General features: G+C 36.8%; 1 protein-coding gene across 14 annotated transcripts in view; it reads left to right on the forward strand.

Moving 5' to 3' along the window:
- LOC135208657 (phosphatase and actin regulator 2-like) overlaps positions 1-17,500 on the forward strand; it is an 862,479-nt gene that overhangs the window by 647,853 nt on the left and 197,126 nt on the right. Inside the window, exons 1-2 of one of the 14 annotated variants that reach the window (XM_064241073.1) lie at positions 5,293-5,736; positions 15,021-15,068. The exons of 12 other annotated variants lie outside the window; for them this stretch is intronic. In XM_064241073.1, coding sequence (XP_064097143.1) covers positions 5,682-5,736; positions 15,021-15,068 — 103 coding nt within the window. In that variant the 5' untranslated portion in view covers positions 5,293-5,681. Of the gene's footprint in view, positions 1-5,292; positions 5,737-15,020; positions 15,069-17,500 lie in introns of those variants that run through there. One more of the 14 variants, XM_064241076.1, reaches the window with a different exon arrangement.

Here is a 17,500-nt window from a genome sequence, read left to right on the forward strand (position 1 = left end):
AGTTCTTTCAGGTTGATAAAACTAAAAAAAAAAAGTGATTGCACAAGAGCGTAGGCGAGATGATGCTTGGGATATGCCACTCTGATTATTGAGTATTGGGAAATTTAGCTGGATTCGTTATGGCGAGTCTCTCTCTCTCTCTCTCTCTCTCTCTCTCTCTCTCTCTCTCTCTCTCTCTCTCTCTAATCAATTTATCGGAAAATGTTGAGGATTCTGGGAAGCTGCTGAAACTAATGACCTGGGCTACTTATTTTTCGCCTTCTGATTAAAAAAGCAATTTTTTGTGGGTTAAGAAATATTAGTATTTGTTTTATAGATTTTTATTTATATTTAGTTATAAGACATTGAAGTCCGGGAGGTGGGTGAGGGGGAGTTAGTGTCGTTAGTGCACTAAACGCGGTGGACTGTAGGCATTACTAAACGTTGTCTGCAGTGCTCCTTCTGTCCATAGCTGCATTAACTGTTTAGACTTTACTTTACCTCCATTTCCACTTACTTTTTCGTAGAGCTTTGGGATTTTCTACCATTTTTACCTTTAGATCTATATACTTCGTTCCTTTATTTTCCGGATCTATTTATCCTGCTGTCCAACCACTCCAACTCCCTTTGTCCCGACGGGAAAACGAACCTATGCTTTCATAGATGAAGTACTCCATCTATGAAGTTGTGGGTTTGTAATCTAGGAAAAATACTAAAATTACTTTTTAAAATTTTGATATATTTTAACTTTCTTAAGCGCCGAGTGAGAGAGAAAAAAAAATCCCACCCCCCCTCTCTCCCAAAATCAATTCTGATATATGACTGAATGAAAATATTTAGAACCTTGTCATCCATCCACCATTTCTTCCCCTCCCCCCGCCATTTTTGTTCCCGTCCCCTTATTTGCATATTTAATGACGGCTACACTTTGTTGGTTATTAATGGCACTGGGATATGGCTGAAGTTTTAGATTGAATTAAACCTTTGTTTTTAAACCCTGTCTTGTGTTTATTCCGGTTTACTTTTTTTGTCGTGTTACTGTATTCTGCAAGTTAATCTTTATTTAATTTTGTTTCTTAAAGATCTGTATCCAAGAAATGATGTTTCTTGTTTTCTAATTAATGTAAAAAATAACCATTTGATTTTTTAATGTATTTTTCCCCGTTTGGCTTTGTTTTGCAAGTAAAATCCTTAAAATATTTAGCTATTTACTGTCTTTGGACATGACGGTTTGTATACAAGAATGAGTCTGGTATTTTCAAGTAATTTTAATTTAATCTCCTGCTCTCTCTCCGTCTCTCTCTCTCCAAAAAAATCTCTCTCTCTCTCTCTCCTCTCTCTCTCTCCGGTTTGTGTCAAATGAATTGGAAAGCGGCACGAAATATATTCGAAGAGTGTGATATTGAATGGGAAATAATGAATGTTTTCCTTCATAAGTAAACCAGCGAATGCATAAAAAATTATACATAATATATATATATATGTGTATATATATATATATATATATATATATATATATATATATATATATATATATATATATATATATATGATACATTTATGATCGCCTAGCTACCTGGCAATGCTACGACGTAGCTGAGAAACGCTATGATGCTAAGAAAGAGCAAAAATATGAGAGGTAATATTATAAAGGTATTGGACATTATTCCAAAACCGGACTAGTTGTCATGGGCTGTATTTCAGGACAGACGGAAATGGCAAACATTGGAGGCGTGGGGCCAGTCGTCACTTTCGGATTAATCCCGGGTAATCTCTCACAAGTGACTTTCAAACAGCGACCTGCCAGGCTTTTCCTGCATCGAGTGATCCTCGAGTTAAATGAGAGAGAGAGAGAGAGAGAGAGAGAGAGAGAGAGAGAGAGAGAGAGAAGGAATGGTTAAGGGGGCTGACTCTCGTCCAATAACTTCATGAGAGAGAGAGAGAGAGAGAGAGAAAGAGAGAGAAGAGAGAATGATGGTCAAAGGGCTGTCTATTGTCCTATAATTCCATGAGAGAGAGAGAGAGATAGAGAAAGGGTGATCAGGGACCAGTGTCTAGTCTAATAACTCCATGAGAAGATAGAAAGCGAGAGAAAGGATAGTCATGAGGCTCTTTCGTCCAATAACTTCATGGAGAGAGAGAGAGAGAGAGAGAGAGAGAGAGAGAGAGAGAGAGAGACTTATACTCGTCCAATAGCCCCTTTGGGGGACGACATTAAGACCGACCTGACTATTATAGCATTTATCACACACGTCCTCTGATTAGTCTCGGCCTAATTGCCAATTTATACTGAGGTTGATAATGGTGGATTTTGCGTGAAATGTCTCCATTGTTCAGTTTGTATTTCATCTGGTTCCATTTGCTTTGTGTAGTCTTTTGCATCTTTTCTTTTTTTTTCCTACACCAGTTTGTATGGAATTACTTTTGTCTTTATTGGATTATATGTCTGCTTTGTGTGCAGTCGTTAGTGTATGCGTTTGAGATCTGTTTATGTTGACGGATTGTAAACATGTTAATTTCATGTTTTAACACGATAATCAGTATCATGAAGTTTCCGAGTTAGGTGTTCTGTGATATTATTATTATTATTTTATTTTATTATTATTATATTATTATTGGATTATTATTATATGTTCTGGACGGATGGAACTCCTGTTGTTAAGTTGCTCGCTAAATAGCTAAGTATAATTCTTCCCAGCCCCATTACGAGTATGGAACTTATTATATTGTAATACTCTGAAGGGCATAAGATGTGAATAATGAATCCGAATATCAGACAATGTTTTGTTTTCCTTCGACCCCAGGCTTTGTTTTTCCCAGCACTTTAAAAAAAAAAATCAAATGGTGCCCCCCCCCCCAAAAAAAAAAAAAAAAAAAAAAAAAAAGTCAGTTTCTTATGTTAGGACAACTTCTTCCTTGGGCTGATTGGTTTATATTAAGTCAGACTTGTGGTGTCAAGGGTCCTTCCTTAAAATGTGATAGGGTGTCATGGAGGTAGGAAAAGACTTAATACTCATTGGTGAGATCTTGTGAAAAGTGAAAAGATGCCCGTGAAAGCAAGAAGGAAAGTTACATAGAAAGCGAAAGTTGTAATTGCTGCATCTTCTTTCAGTGAAATCTATTTTGGACTAATTTCTAACAGTAATACAATCCAAATGTATCTTGTTCGTTCGCCCCAGGTGGGAGCCAGGCGGGGTAGGTAGGGGATTGAGAGGGTAGGGGAGACATGACACTTCCACCTCCTCCTGCAAACCTGTTTGTCCGCTCCGTTTAGGGGCCTGGTAGGTATGGGATCAGGAGGGTAGGCGTAGCGCGCGGCACCAAGGTCGTAATGTAATAATAATAATAATAATAATAATTATTATTATTATTATTATTATTATTATTATTTTTATTATTAATATTGAGAGTGGCACATCCGTACAGCTCACCTTCAAGTGACACTACCCCCTTTGTGTCGAGGGAACAATTTGACACTTCCCTCTGTTAGCTGTTGTCAATTGCGACACTTCCTTTTTTTCGGCTGGTCTGGACCCCCGTCGGCCTTTCACGACCGCCACAAGAAATAGCAACAGTAGCAGTACTGTAAGTAGGAAACACTCGGTGTTTAATTGGCTTGAATCTTCTGTGGTGGTAATCGTGATGGAATTAATACTAAGACGAAACCATTAGAATATTAATATTTACGTGTACCATTCGTATTGTATATGATCTGGTAGTAAATTTATTTATTTATTTATTTTTTGCTTAGAAATATTTCATAACCGTAAATACGATAAGTTTATAGATTGCAATTATCATCATTAACACCGTCATAGTGAATATGAATTATTTTTTCAAAAACATAATTATTGTTATTGTTTTTATTTTATTTATTTATTATTATTTTTTTTTTGACATGTTGAAACAAGACATTTATTGTTATTATTTTGATTGTTTGTGACGTTGAAAGAAAATATGCTAGCGTCAAGTACCAATAATCTCTCTCTCTCTCTCTCTCTCTCTCTCTCTCATCTCTCTCTCTCTCTCTCTCTCTCTCTCTCCAGGTGATCCTACGACAATAATTTGTCAACCACCTGTTTCATTGGCACAGCTGTGCCTTCTTTTTTCGGTTACCCTTCGGTTACCTTGACCATAATGATGATAGCCCGGTGTGTTTGGGCTACTCGTGGTCTTTGGACCTTCATTTATTTTTTTTTATTTCTTTATTATTTTTTTTTTTTAGAAAAGCGTTTATACATGGATTACCTACATTATTTGTGTTATTTCCATTTGGTATGCAATGCATTGTACGGTTTTGTAACTTGCGGTATTAGTCTAAAATTAGAAGTATTCTCATATTAATACAGAAACCCAAGATTCATGATTTGCTGTTTGGTCTATTTTTTTCTTTTCCTCTTCTCCATACAGTGTTCAGACAGGAAGAGGTTTTGAGTTTTGGGGCTAACAATGAACGAATTTCAGCCTTATTATTCCCTGCCTTAGAGGCTAAAGTTGCGTAGCGAGTTATGTGTTCAGGTTTTCGTTGGTGTTTTTTTTTCTTTTTCTTTTTTAATGCGATGCCTTACACGCGGCTATTATAAACTGTTTTGGTAGTTGTTAACCTTAACCCATTGTCATGATTAAGAGGGTATAGGTTACCTTCGGGGAAAGTGAACGCTGGGCTAACAGACACCTCCGTATGATTATATTGAATGGAGTTCTTCCACCTTTTTTGCTTCTTCGTTCAAAGCTGACCCATGATTCAGGAACTTGACATTATGGCAGCCAGTCATTGAAGAGTAAAAGGTGGTTAGACTAAAGTTTCTTAGGTTACGGGGGGAGAGAGAGAGAGAGAGAGAGAGAGAGAGAGAGAGAGAGAGAGAGAGAGCCTGCTGCTGGGCTTGAGAGATAGTGGTGACCCTGGGTTGCCTTGTTCGTAGTGAAGAGTTTTAAGAAATATATAGTGGTTTGGGTAGAGAGAGGAAGGGGGGGGGGGGGCACAGAGGGGTTCTTAGACAAGGCCTTTTTGTCAGAAGTCCAGAAGGTCACGTCCCGCTGCGGCTTAGCTTATGTGCTGATGCAGATGCTGTGCTTGGCTGGCTAGCTAAGGAGGCTATACTTCAGCTATCGCCGTACCCTTCGAAACCCTCTCTCTCTCTCTCTCTCTCTCTCTCTCTCTCTCTCTCTTCTTCTCAGATCAGTCTTGGCCAGTCGTTAGCCATGGGTGTCTCGTCCTGTGTCGCACCGCCGTGGCCGTTACTCACTAGTAGTGTCACTAGTAATGACTAGTTGTGGTATTACAGGTGATTAATTCAGGAGATGACAGAGACCTTTCGGATATTGTTAGGGTACGCGTTCGTAATGAATTGATGCGGCGAGTGATTATGGTAATGTATGATCCACTTTTACTTCGGCCCTACGTTGCATACATCCTTACTCTTGCACTGCCAGTGGTTTGGGCAACTTGAGGTCGCCAGTCTGTGAAGTCAACTTCAGGTGTATTACCTGTCCCGAGTTCTTGATATTCAAGAGAAAATATTTATCATGTGGTATATTGTTTTGTGATTCTTAGTGACGTGTAGAAAAAAAAGTGTTTTTCAATTAAACGAAAGGAAACGCGCTTTTTTTGTTTATGTTGGCCGGACTGCAGAGATTATGCCAGTTGCTGACAAAGACGTTTTGAAAGAGAAACAGCGCCTGGCTACTGATTAAGAAGTGGAATGCGTTGTCACGATTCTTTATCTGTGATGGAACCCCGCCCACCTGGCACTCCTGGTAAGTCAGTCTCTCTCTCTCTCTCCTCCAAGTCTCGTTCATCTCTCCGTCTCGCTCTCTTCTCTTCTCTCTCTCTCTCTCTCTCTCTTTGATAATCACGTGTAACCTTATAACCCAAACATCTGGCAGTTCGATCTCGAATGAATAACAACGAGTTGCTGAATGAATAGATAATACCTCGCATGCAAAGATGAAAGTGCATTTTATTTTGTCGCTTTTTTCACACTTCTGTTTTAGGTCAGTACATCATTAGGCGAAGGGCGTGGTCTCTCTCTCTCTCTCTCTCTCTCTATCCTGTTTTAAAAAGATGTCATGTTTAACAAATTCGTCAAGTGAAAGGTGTTGCCTTCTCACACACACACACACACACTTTGTGCTTTTAGTGTTAATTTTTCATTTCAAATTTTCTCTTTGTCATTTGTCTGAATATATAGCCAAGAAGGACGCCTTTTCGTCTTAGTATCACTAAGGGTTTTTTAATATGTACGTTAACTTTCATCTCTGCATTGCAAAGAAAAAATTTTGAATGTCTTTATATGCATTTAAGGGCCCTAGTACACAGATTCGACACTATAAAACTTATAAATATTCGCTGATATTCGGCAGCCCTGGTGTGTGCAAATGAGCTAGATCCATTTGGGTATTCATAATGTATACCTTCTTCTTCTTCTTCTTCTTCTTCTTCTTAACAGAGCAGTAAAAGAATAACCGTTATGTTGTTTTAATTTGTATTCCAGATAAAAAAGTAAGGTGCCTTGACACTGTTTTTATCATAGAATAAGTCATCCGGAAACGATTTGGTAATTGCTTATGTGATACAAGTCTAAATAACGTGATTTACAGATATATACATTCAAAAAGGTTTTTTGTGTACTTGTAGTTTGGCCGTATCAACAACTTGAATATGTTTTCTCACGTTGAGTTTGCTTGTGTGCCGCCTCACGTATATTCAAAGTTGTCGTATTATAAAGAGAAAAACAGTCACATGTTTGATGCGGCAAACTAACTACCTAGAGTTTATATATTATATATATATATATATATATATATATATATATATATATATATATAATATAAAATATAATAAAACATACATACATACGCCCTTACTCAAAGCAGTGTCTCAGGGGCAGTTTTCACTCTCCTTTCTATCACAATAATTTGCTTTAACTTTGACATCTGTTTTCGAAAACCGTATTCACCTCAGATATCACTCGAAGGCTGTTACCGTTTTCGTATTTAAAAAAGAAAATATTCCGAAACTGACAGAATAATTTCGTTTGGTTTTGTGGTGAATTCACCTTCAAACTTATTTTAAAGTCGATTTCATTTTACCTTCAAACATTGGTTTGATTTTTCTCCCAGTTCAAGGTCATCGTTTGCCTTTGCATCTCGGACTTATTAGTGAGTGTTGCAGTGGGATGCTTCGATTTATTTTATTTTAGTGCTTTTGGATTTATTCATTTCTTCTTAGGCTGTTTATTTTTTATTCTCACTTTACATTGGCATTGTTCTAACTTTTTCCTTTTGAAATTTGACTTATTCTACATTACAGCTTTTTTATTTGGCATATTTATTCCACATATTCACTTCCTCTTTTGCAGGGACATTTATACCTAATGTTTACTTGCTCTTGCTTTTATTCCCTGCAAAGTGGTCGAGAACATTCAAAAGCATAGTCTGTCTGTATGTTTGTATGCTCGCCCCTCATACTTAACATAATACCTCGTATGATAATGGTTGTATCTGAGTGTATTTCATTGGGCATTTTTAAATTCTAAAATGTCAAAATGTAGTGTCTTTCAATTTGTGCTTTATTGCTCTGTCCATTTGGTGCGCATCCAGCTGTTGTACCCCTTTCACGGAATTACTTTTATTGTGAACTTTATCTTCTACTTTACTTAGTTGATTGCTTTCTGCTATGGTTTATTTCCCGTTGTGTCGTTTATTGCGTCAGTCGTATAATTCTCCTGTGTATTTGGCGTCTTTTTCAAGTCGTTAGTTTTATTTCCGTCGTCTCTTTTGGTTACTGGTTCGCAGATTTTAAGTGTGATGTTATTTGTTTTTGGTCTCGGTATTGTAATTGCATATTATTAATTTAGATTCCAAATGGTCATTTACTTTCCATTTACGAAGCGGGGTTGAATGTCGTGAAGATTCCACGAAGTTCATTTCTTTATATTTTGTCCAAAAAGGTTATTTTCTTCAGATTTTTTTTCATCAGAAGCAAATTCTCTCTCTCTCTCTCTCTCTCTCTCTCTCTCTCTCTCTCTCTCTCTCTCTCTCTCTCTCCTCTCCAATATACAAATACACGCACTGCCTTAGTGAACCTTGTCAACTTTGGTAATTAATTACGTATTTTTGTCAATCTTGTATGCTGAATATCTTGGTAATTCTGTGGGAGAATGGAATATTGCTCTCTCTCTCTCCTCTCTCTCTCTCTCTCTCTCTCTCTCTCTCTCTCTCTCTCTCTCTCTCGTCGATAAATACTGAGAGACCAGTGGTCACTGTTGGTCGAGGATGAGGCCGATGACGTCATGAAGTTGATAATCCAATGGCAATCTATTGTCGAAGGATTTCGAATGACGTCATCATGTGGGCGAGGTAAAATGGTCTATAAGCCTAGCATGCTGGGCTTGTCTGCTGTGTTAAAGAGGGTGTTGTTAGGTCCAAGTGGTAAGTGAAAAGCCGATGATTAAAGTTCAGAGCTGTATTCGAAATAGTAACTCTCTCAGTCATGTGTATGTGTGTATATATCCATATGTGTATTGTATATCATGTTTATATATATATATATATATATATATATATATATAATATATATATTATATTAATTAATGATTATTAACATGAGCCGAAAAATAATGAGCATTATCCTATTACTACCATTAAAACAGTACTCTAAATGTTTTTCACAGCATTAAGTTTTTTTTTCTGTAAATCGCTCTTTGGTCTGTTCCAATTACTTACGTTTCTATATATATATATATATATATATATATCAGATGTAATGGAATAGATTGAGAAGATAACAAAAAAGTACAATGTATGTATGTATATATGTTACGTTTTTTTTTTCCATAAAGGCTATTGGTGTTCCCTTCCACTTGTTGCATGGGCATCGTAGTCTTGCTAATTTGATTCAACACTTCAGACTTAGACATCAGTAACTATAAATATTATAGAGGTAATTGCAATATTGCAGCTTGTTTAACGCAACAAAGTATACGGAAATGCTTATCATAGATTTTTTTTTTTTCATTTGGTTTTTAGGAGACAAAATTGTCAACGAAAATCGATGCATTTATTTAGGGGTGTGCTGAGAGTAGGTCTCCCGTATCTCGTTTTCGCTCAGTGATGTTGATTTCTTCCCAGGAATTCTCTCTCATTACTTCCCTCACCTCTTGGTGAAGCTTCTCCCCTCCTCAGTCTTTTCCTTCCCTTCCTCATTTTGGCGTTCTACGCCGCTGGATGTCACCTTTGCTTCATATTACTCAGTTTTCCTTTTCAGGTAGGCGAGGGTTGTACTCCGAGTTCTCTCTCTCTCTCTCTCTCTCTCTCTCTCTCTCTCTCTCTCTCTCTCTCTCTTGATTTTTGCTTCCTGGTTGTAAATTCTCCGTTATTCATTATATTTACCCTCTCTCTCTCTCTGCAAAGATTCGGCAAAGGCAATTCTCCGAAAACTGTTTCGTCGTACAATTACAGTTTAGATATACTGCGAATACACAAGTATTTTTCATTCTATTCCTTGTATGTCCTGGACATGATAAATACCTCTTATGAAATGCTTAGCACACTAACAGTTTAAATATATACGCCTAGAATACACAATGTGGTGATTGATAAACTCTTCTTAATTGTTTAATTGTATTCCTTGTATCCTCAGGTCGTAATGAATGTACATTTCATTGAGTTCTTGATGTGTTTGTTTCGTGACACATGAAATTTTGAAGACTTTTTCTGGTCTAGGTTTGCTCTCAGCTTGCTTTACGAGGAAGCTGTGTCTGCGTCTGTCTTATGTCTAAGGCTTACAGTCCACTGTCTTGTTTACTCTGGCTTTAGGGACCCTAATGAGGTCTTTTGTCTGCTATATTTAATTTTCATAGGGCATTTTGACTTTTTACATTTAATTTTTAGAGGTAATTTTCAACTGGTATTTTTTATTTTTATAAGTTATTTTGAGCTGCTATATTTAATTTTTATAGGCCATTTTGAGCTCTTAGATATAATTTTTATAAGGCATTTTAAACTAATACGTTTAATTTTTATGAGCGTTTTTGAACTTCTACATTTAATTTTTATAAGTCATTATCAATTACGGATTCTTGATAGATGTTTACATTAGTTGGTTTTGAAACTAATACTGTTTTTAAACTTGTTTACAAAGTGATTCATGTTGCCCCGTCGAGGCCGTCCAATGAAAGCGCATACCTTTCTTTTCCTCTTTCTTTCTGGGGATCGAACGCAAGTTCCTAGAGAGAGAGAGAGAGAGAGAGAGAATTCGAGTAACTTTGAATTGTTAAGGTCGGGCAATGTCGACTCTATCGAGGCTTTTGGAACTTCTGAAATACAACCCACTTTTTCCCCTTATCGACCAAGAAGACTTCGACTCAGAAAAAGAGACTTCTTTTGACATCATTCTCCCTTTCTCCTTTCTCTCATACCTCTCCTTTACGCTCTCCAAACTTTTTTTTTTTTTCTGTTTCTCAACTCATCTCATTAGTATAAACTCATGTGATCTTCAGCCCACTCGGAAACTTCCCACTTGTAATGATGTTTGTAGTTTTACCTTCTTGAAGCCCAGTTTCGTTCCTGTTTTACCCCTCTCTCTCTCTCTCTCTCTCTCTCTCTCTCTCTCTCTCTCTCTCTCTCTCTCTCTCTCTCGTGGATAATTATTTTGCCACCCCTTTGGCCTGGGACTTCGTGTCCTCCCTTTGCAATTTGTAGAAAATGGGAAATTACTACATCGGTATTTCTTTCCTCAGATAGTCCGCTGGTGTCATATTTTATTTGCGTGCTGGGAAAAATGTGTCGGACTGCTTTGCTTTTTTCCCCTCTCTCTCTCTCTCTCTCTCTCTCTCTCCTCCTTTTTTTTATGGTGGCGTAAACAAAAGGGGGTGGTGGAGTGGTACCATGTATTTTTACTACATTGTTTTTATATTTTTTTCTCTTTTGTACAGAGGATTTTGCTGATCTTTCTCTCTATCTCTCCCACTAACCCATAACTAGCTCTCTCTCTCTCTCTCTCTCTCTCTCTCTCTCTCTCTCTCTCTCTCTCTCTCTCTCTCTCTCTCCGCATAGCTTTGTGGTAGGTTGAATAGCTCACGACTTGACCCATGATCAAGTCTGTAACATGCCTCTGTTAACCTAAACAATGAATTTTATACTAACTAGTTAATCGATTGTTGTTAGTCGCAGCTAGAGAAAGTGAGGGAGAAATTAACGTTCGACTGAGTGTTAATCCTCCGTTAAAACGTATCTCATCAAAATGGGAGGGCCACTTTAACATGATAATCCCCGTCCCAGTGGAGTGAAACCATCCGTAAGATATTCCCCTCCTCTCTCTCTCTCTCTCTCTCTCTCTCTCTCTCTCTCTCTCTCTCTCTCTCATGGAACTGCGATTAACGTGTTAACAAGTCTTGGTGGTTGGGCAATCTGCTAATGCCATTCATTTCATTTATAATGATGGGAAAATGACTTTCTTGCTTACGCATTTGTCTCTTATATTTTATGCTCACTCGATTTTTGCCATAGAAACGAATTAGTTGTGCTGGAAGCGTTTAATTCCAAAGTCATGATTAGATCTCTCTCTCTCTCTCTCTCTCTCTCTCTCTCTCTCTCTCTCTCTCTCTCTCTCTCTCTCTCTCTGTGTGTGTGTGTGTATGTATGAAATGTCTATGTCGAACGCTTTATTCCATATCTTTTCTTTTTCTATTCTTTATTTCTTATCTTTTTTTATCTAATCTTTATTCCTTATCTTTCTCTTTCAATCCTTCTCTGTCTTTAGCGCATACCTTTGCGATACAGTGTCTGAACTATTCATAGACATACATACATTCATGAATTCAACAAGTATCTATTTAATCACTTTTGTGTGATAGTTTTGTTGCTTTTACCTTAATGAGATTAAATTGATATCATTTTCAAGTTCTGCTGAGGCTCATTGAATTACTGTACTAGTTACTTATCGTAGAATTGCTGACTAACAGATGTTGGCTCCGTTTCCCGAAGGCATTGGTTTAACAAGAAGTAATTCAGAAACGTGGCAACATTCAGCATTTCTTTCCAGTGAGACTCAATGCCTCACTTACGGAAATGAGGTTTATTTTTAAAGTTTGATTTGCCAAGTGAGTTTTATTTTTAATTGTGCTTGACGAAATAATTTTATTGTTTAAGTGATGCATCAAGTGAATTTTCCACTTTATTTTGTTAAGGAGCTTTTATGTAAGGGAAAGGTTTCATTTCCCCAAGTTTCATTTCCTGGAATTTAGACGTCTTAACGAGAAAGCTTTTGTATATGGTTTTTAATCTTTCAGAGCTTTTCAGAAAAGATCCTTTATGTCTTTTGTCCATCAACACAAAAATTACCTTTAAATTTTCATGAATATTTTCATATTTTAAAATATTGTACTGATTTGATTAATTTACTGGAATTAAGTCTTCTTAACCTGAAAGCTTTTTATGATTTTAACCTTTTCAGAAAAGATTGCTCATTTCTCTAGCCATATCAACACACACACAAACACACATACATTACCTTCCATTTTTTTCTCATTCATTGATTTTTTTTTCTATTTTAAATTTATTTCACTGATTTTTCGTAAAAGACTGAATTGTGTCAAGTGGACCAAGTGGACCGTAAGGATTGGGTACAGGACGAATGGCCCATAAATCTCTTCCTAGGAAGAATCAGTGGCCCCTGAGTGTGTTCATTGGGAGAGATTACTGCCACTTGGGAGACATTTAGGCGTCTCACTCCAGATACTGAAGCCACAAATAGGTTTTTTTTTTCTCTGTAAGAACTCAAGACTTGAATTGCAGGTGGATTTGCTTATCTTTGACTGAAAAACAAAAGTCATTTTCGTTCAAGTTTTCTTCGGAACTCTAGTTTTTGTTGAGACAAATTAATCCCTACGACGTCTATGGTGAAATATCCCACTTCCTCCGAAAGCTTGAGAAATTTCATTTCCAGTGTTCTACCCCTTCCCAGTTTTTTTATCATCCCCTCCCTCCCTCCCCCTCTCACTCCCTTCTCTTTGAGACTATTGTACTTCCCCTTCTTCCCATCCCCCGCCCCCCCCCCCCCTTCGGTTTAATGAAAAAGGAGTCAGAGGAACCCCGAAAATTCCTGCAGGGGATTCGGTGGTGGTTTTTAATTGAATTCAAGAAAGCAATTTCCTAACTTCTCAGGGTACTCTTTCCCTCCCCTTTCCTCTCCCTTTTCCTCCCTCCCTTTCTCTCTTCCCCTTCCCTTTTCCTCTCCCCTTTTCCCCCCTCTGCCCTTTTCCCTCGACTTTATGGTTCAATAATGATGGGAGTTCCAGTCATAATTGAAGTTTGCTATATTTAGGGGCCCTTCCCATCTGGCTTATTTGTTTATTAGCTTTTTCTTTATTTTTTTCTCTATCGGTTGAATGCTCTCGTTTGTACGTGTTTGTTGTCGTGGATGTTGAGCGTGTTTGTGTTGCTATTGGTTGGGCCTTGTTTGTGTTGATTTAACATTTGATTTTTGTTTTCTGATTAATTTTGAATGTAGATCAGGTCATTACTCATTCAAATTAATAGCCTTTTAAATTTATGCTATAAGTCGTAAGTTAGATTTAACTTACGTGTTTTGGCATTAGTCAGTAAGGATTTCATCCAGTGTGAAAGTAACTTTTGTTTGCACATGTTAAATTATTAGTCAATTTCTTAGAGTACAGTCTTGTCATACTCATTAATTGTGTCTGTCGGTTTGTGTTAGTCTATAGTTCTTTACTATACAAAAAAAATGTAAAAGTATAGTAAGAGTTATTTTTTTATTTGAATTTTAAATCCTGAATGTTCTTAGTCGGATTATGATTTCTTCCCTCCTCTAACATCTGATGTGGGATGCAACTGAACTACGAGTGATGCGATGTTGTAGAGGTAGATGTCGGATGTAACCCTTTACTCAGATGAAATAGATAGATCTCGTCTTCATCCTTGCTCTAAAAATATACCCTTAAACGCTCCTTTCACCTCCATATGTGAGACCTGACCTTTCAATTCAGCGGAGGTCCGCGAATGTGTCATAAACGTGGCCAGAGGGTCCTCTCTCTCTCTCTCTCTCTCTCTCTCTCTCTCTCTCTCTCTCTCTCTCTCTCACACACACAGGTTTTTTTTTCTGTAGCTAAGGCTAATGACAGATCTCATCCATGTAAGTATTATAGGCCAGCCTCTCTCTCTCTCTCTCTCTCTCTCTCTCTCTCTCTCTCTCTCTCTCTCTCTCATTAGTTTTTTTTTTGTAAGTAGGGCTTATGACAGATCTCATCCATGTAGTTATTGTAGACCAGCCTCTCTCTCTCTCTCTCTCTCTCTCTCTCTCCTCTCTCTCTCTCTCTCTCTCTCTCTCATTACAGTTTTGTTGTTGTTGTTGTAGGTAAGGCTAATGACTGATCTCATCTATGTAAGTATTGTAGACTAGCTCTCTCTCTCTCTCTCTCATTTTTATCGAAACACCATTCACCTGTGTGGCATTCGGGCGGCCAGGTGGTGATGATGGTGGCCCGTCCCGATATTGGACAAGTTGGGGTCAGTTCCCAAAATGAGAATATTAATAGAGGGAGATTTGACAGTCTGCTGAAGCTCTGGTATTTGTATGTATGGGGCCTCGAGATCGATATATAGGGTGTATTGCTATTGACGAATTTGTATTGGATTTACGTGGGGACTGCAAGGGAGATTTTGTTTTTTATCTCTCTCTCTCTCTCTCTCTCTCTCTCTCTCTCTCTCTCTCTCTCTCTCTCTCTCTCTCTCTCTTATTGTAAATATACTTATGTGAATATAGAAGGAAAATGACAGAGATCTCATCTATATTGGTATTCTCAATGTTCATTGTATTTTTTCCTTTTAATTTTACATAAGGGATTCAACAGTAATATTGAAGACAATGGTCATTCTCCAAATATGGTATAGTCGCAGAATTTGAAGTAGAATATTTCACGTGCCTACCTTGAATTTGTATGAAAACTTCTTTACAATAACATTTAAACTGCTTATTTAGCAATAACTTTCAACTAACAGATTTTTCTTTTTCATTTCAGGTATGGGTCAATCCCCGAGGTGCACTAGGATTGCCTGGTTCGTACGTGGTAAGGTACCCGTGGCCTCATACTAGACTCCAAATCTTACGTCTCGTATGAGGAAACAGGGCTTTCATTGTTTGTTATGAATCCTCGGCGACTCGTGCATATTATGTTGTACTATTTTGATGATCGAATTCCAAGATAATATTGTATGTACGAGTACATATCTTTATCTTATTACTCGACTTGCTTGTGCTTTTATTAGAGTTTGTGGAAGTTTGAAATTTAGTAATATTTTTCTTTCTTTCATAAACTTCAAGTGTAAACTTCATTCCTTTATAGTGCAAAATTTGCTTCTCTCATTATAAGTGTTTTTTTTATTTTCTTTATTCCTTACTGCGTTGGATTTGGTAATATTGAATATATGTATATATACATTTTATATATATATATATATATATATATATATATATATATATATATATCGAGCTACAATGTCCTTTAATATCTAATTCGCTCTACCTCGGAATTAATATATTTTCATATATGCTTAACCGAAGGAGAATTTTTTTCCCGATAATAGACTTGCCTGAACCCGGGCGCGAATCCATGGAGCCTTTCAAATCCAAGAACGTCAGTGAAGCTTTTACCTACTACACCACCGCAAGACATTGTAGCTCGATATATGTATATGAATCACGGAAATGTGAGATGACTTATATATATATATATTATATATATCTCTATATGTCTATATATATATATATATATATATATATATTATATATAATTAGATATTGCCTCAGATGCAAAAATGTGATACATTGCCATTTGATTAGAAATTATTAATGCTTTTCATAGCCTCCGTTGTGCATTAAAGCTCATTCATTTTTTTTCTTTGACAGTATGGTACAGGCATTGATTGAAAACTAATTCACTTTGTAGAAAAATTTTTTCATTTATCATGTGTGTATATATTGTGTAGAGATTACGTAGAGCTTTAATGATTTTATTGTCAGAGAATATTGTCATTTTCATTCTTTCCTTTCTATTTTTATGTATTTATTATATTTTATTTACATTTTTTCTTCCTTTGGACTGCAGTGCCATTATCGATATCCATTTGAATTTAGACTCTGTGTAGCTGGAATCTTTGAGTAAAAATGTAGATATGTCTTTGTGTTTATTTCATTTTAAGAAGAAAGATCGAATCACTTTGTTTTTATTTGTTTTTATATTTTGTGCCAAGTTCTCAAAATTGTGGACATAACTCCACGTACTTTGTAATTGCAGTCTTTTTAACCCCCCCCCCCAAAAAAAAAAAAAAAAAAAAAAAAAAAAAAAAACTAATAAAATTCTCGTTATTCTTAAGGCCAGAGTACTTCTAGTTTGAGAACGTATTTGTCCGTAATTCATTGAAGCACACTTTTTGGTTTTTAGATAAGCTTTAGGTGAAATGTGATGTCTGTTACAAGTAAGTCTTGTCAAGTTAGAAGTCCCTGAACCCAGTCATGTCTTGTTTTATGTAATAGTGGTCGGTAAAAGCAGGTTTGTTACTCCACCTTCGGGTAGTCATGTCCAAGGAAAAGGTCGTCTTGGTCTAGAAACGATCTCGTATTGAATGTCAACTTTCTCTTCGGATATCCAAATCAGTGTGTGGATACGTGGGTGTTATGGCTCTCTCTCTCTCTCTCTCTCTCTCTCTCTCTCTCTCTCTCTCTCATTTTATCAGTGATATCAGGTGTTAGAGGAAAAAATAAGCCATTGTTATCTGCAAACCTTGAAGATTAAATACTAAAGTTTTGTTAAGGGAAACGTACTAGGGACTGACTAAAAGAAATGGCAGCATTCTTCTCTATGGGTCGCCGCCCCCTTAGTTGTCTTACCAAAATGATATTCAAGTTTTCGTAGATACTTTGAATCATACAGAAACTCATTAATTCGTTCTTTTAAAAGAAAATCAACTCCCCTTTCGTTCTTTTACAACTAAGATGATATCCCTTTTCGTTCTATTACAAGGAAGACGAAATCCCAATTCGCTCTTGTACAACGAAGACGAAATCTCAACTCGTTTTCTTAAAGGGAGACGAAATCCCAGTACGTTCTTTTACAAGGCCGAAGAAATCTCACTTCGCTCTTTTAAAGGGAAAAAATCCACATTCGTTCTTTTAAAGGAAGACGAAATCTCAATACATTCTTTTAAAAGGAAGAAGAAATCCTAATTCGTTCTTTTAAAAGGAAGACCTCCCCATTCGTTCTTTTACAGAGATGAAGAACGACAAATAAACTTGTTTGCAAGACAATCTCGTTGCAAGCGAGAGCAAAGCTTCATTCTTTACTCTTTTCAAAAGATGCAGTTTAAACGGGAATGAGGGATTTCGTCTTACTTTTAAAAGAACGTGTTGGGATTTCTTCCTCCTTTTAAGATAACGAAATGGGATTTCTTCTTCCTTGTTAAAGAACGAATTGGGATATCTTCTATCTTTTTAGACAATGAA

The sequence above is a fragment of the Macrobrachium nipponense genome, chromosome 35 (genome assembly GCF_015104395.2).
Source record: "Macrobrachium nipponense isolate FS-2020 chromosome 35, ASM1510439v2, whole genome shotgun sequence".
Lineage (NCBI taxonomy): Eukaryota > Metazoa > Arthropoda > Malacostraca > Decapoda > Palaemonidae > Macrobrachium > Macrobrachium nipponense.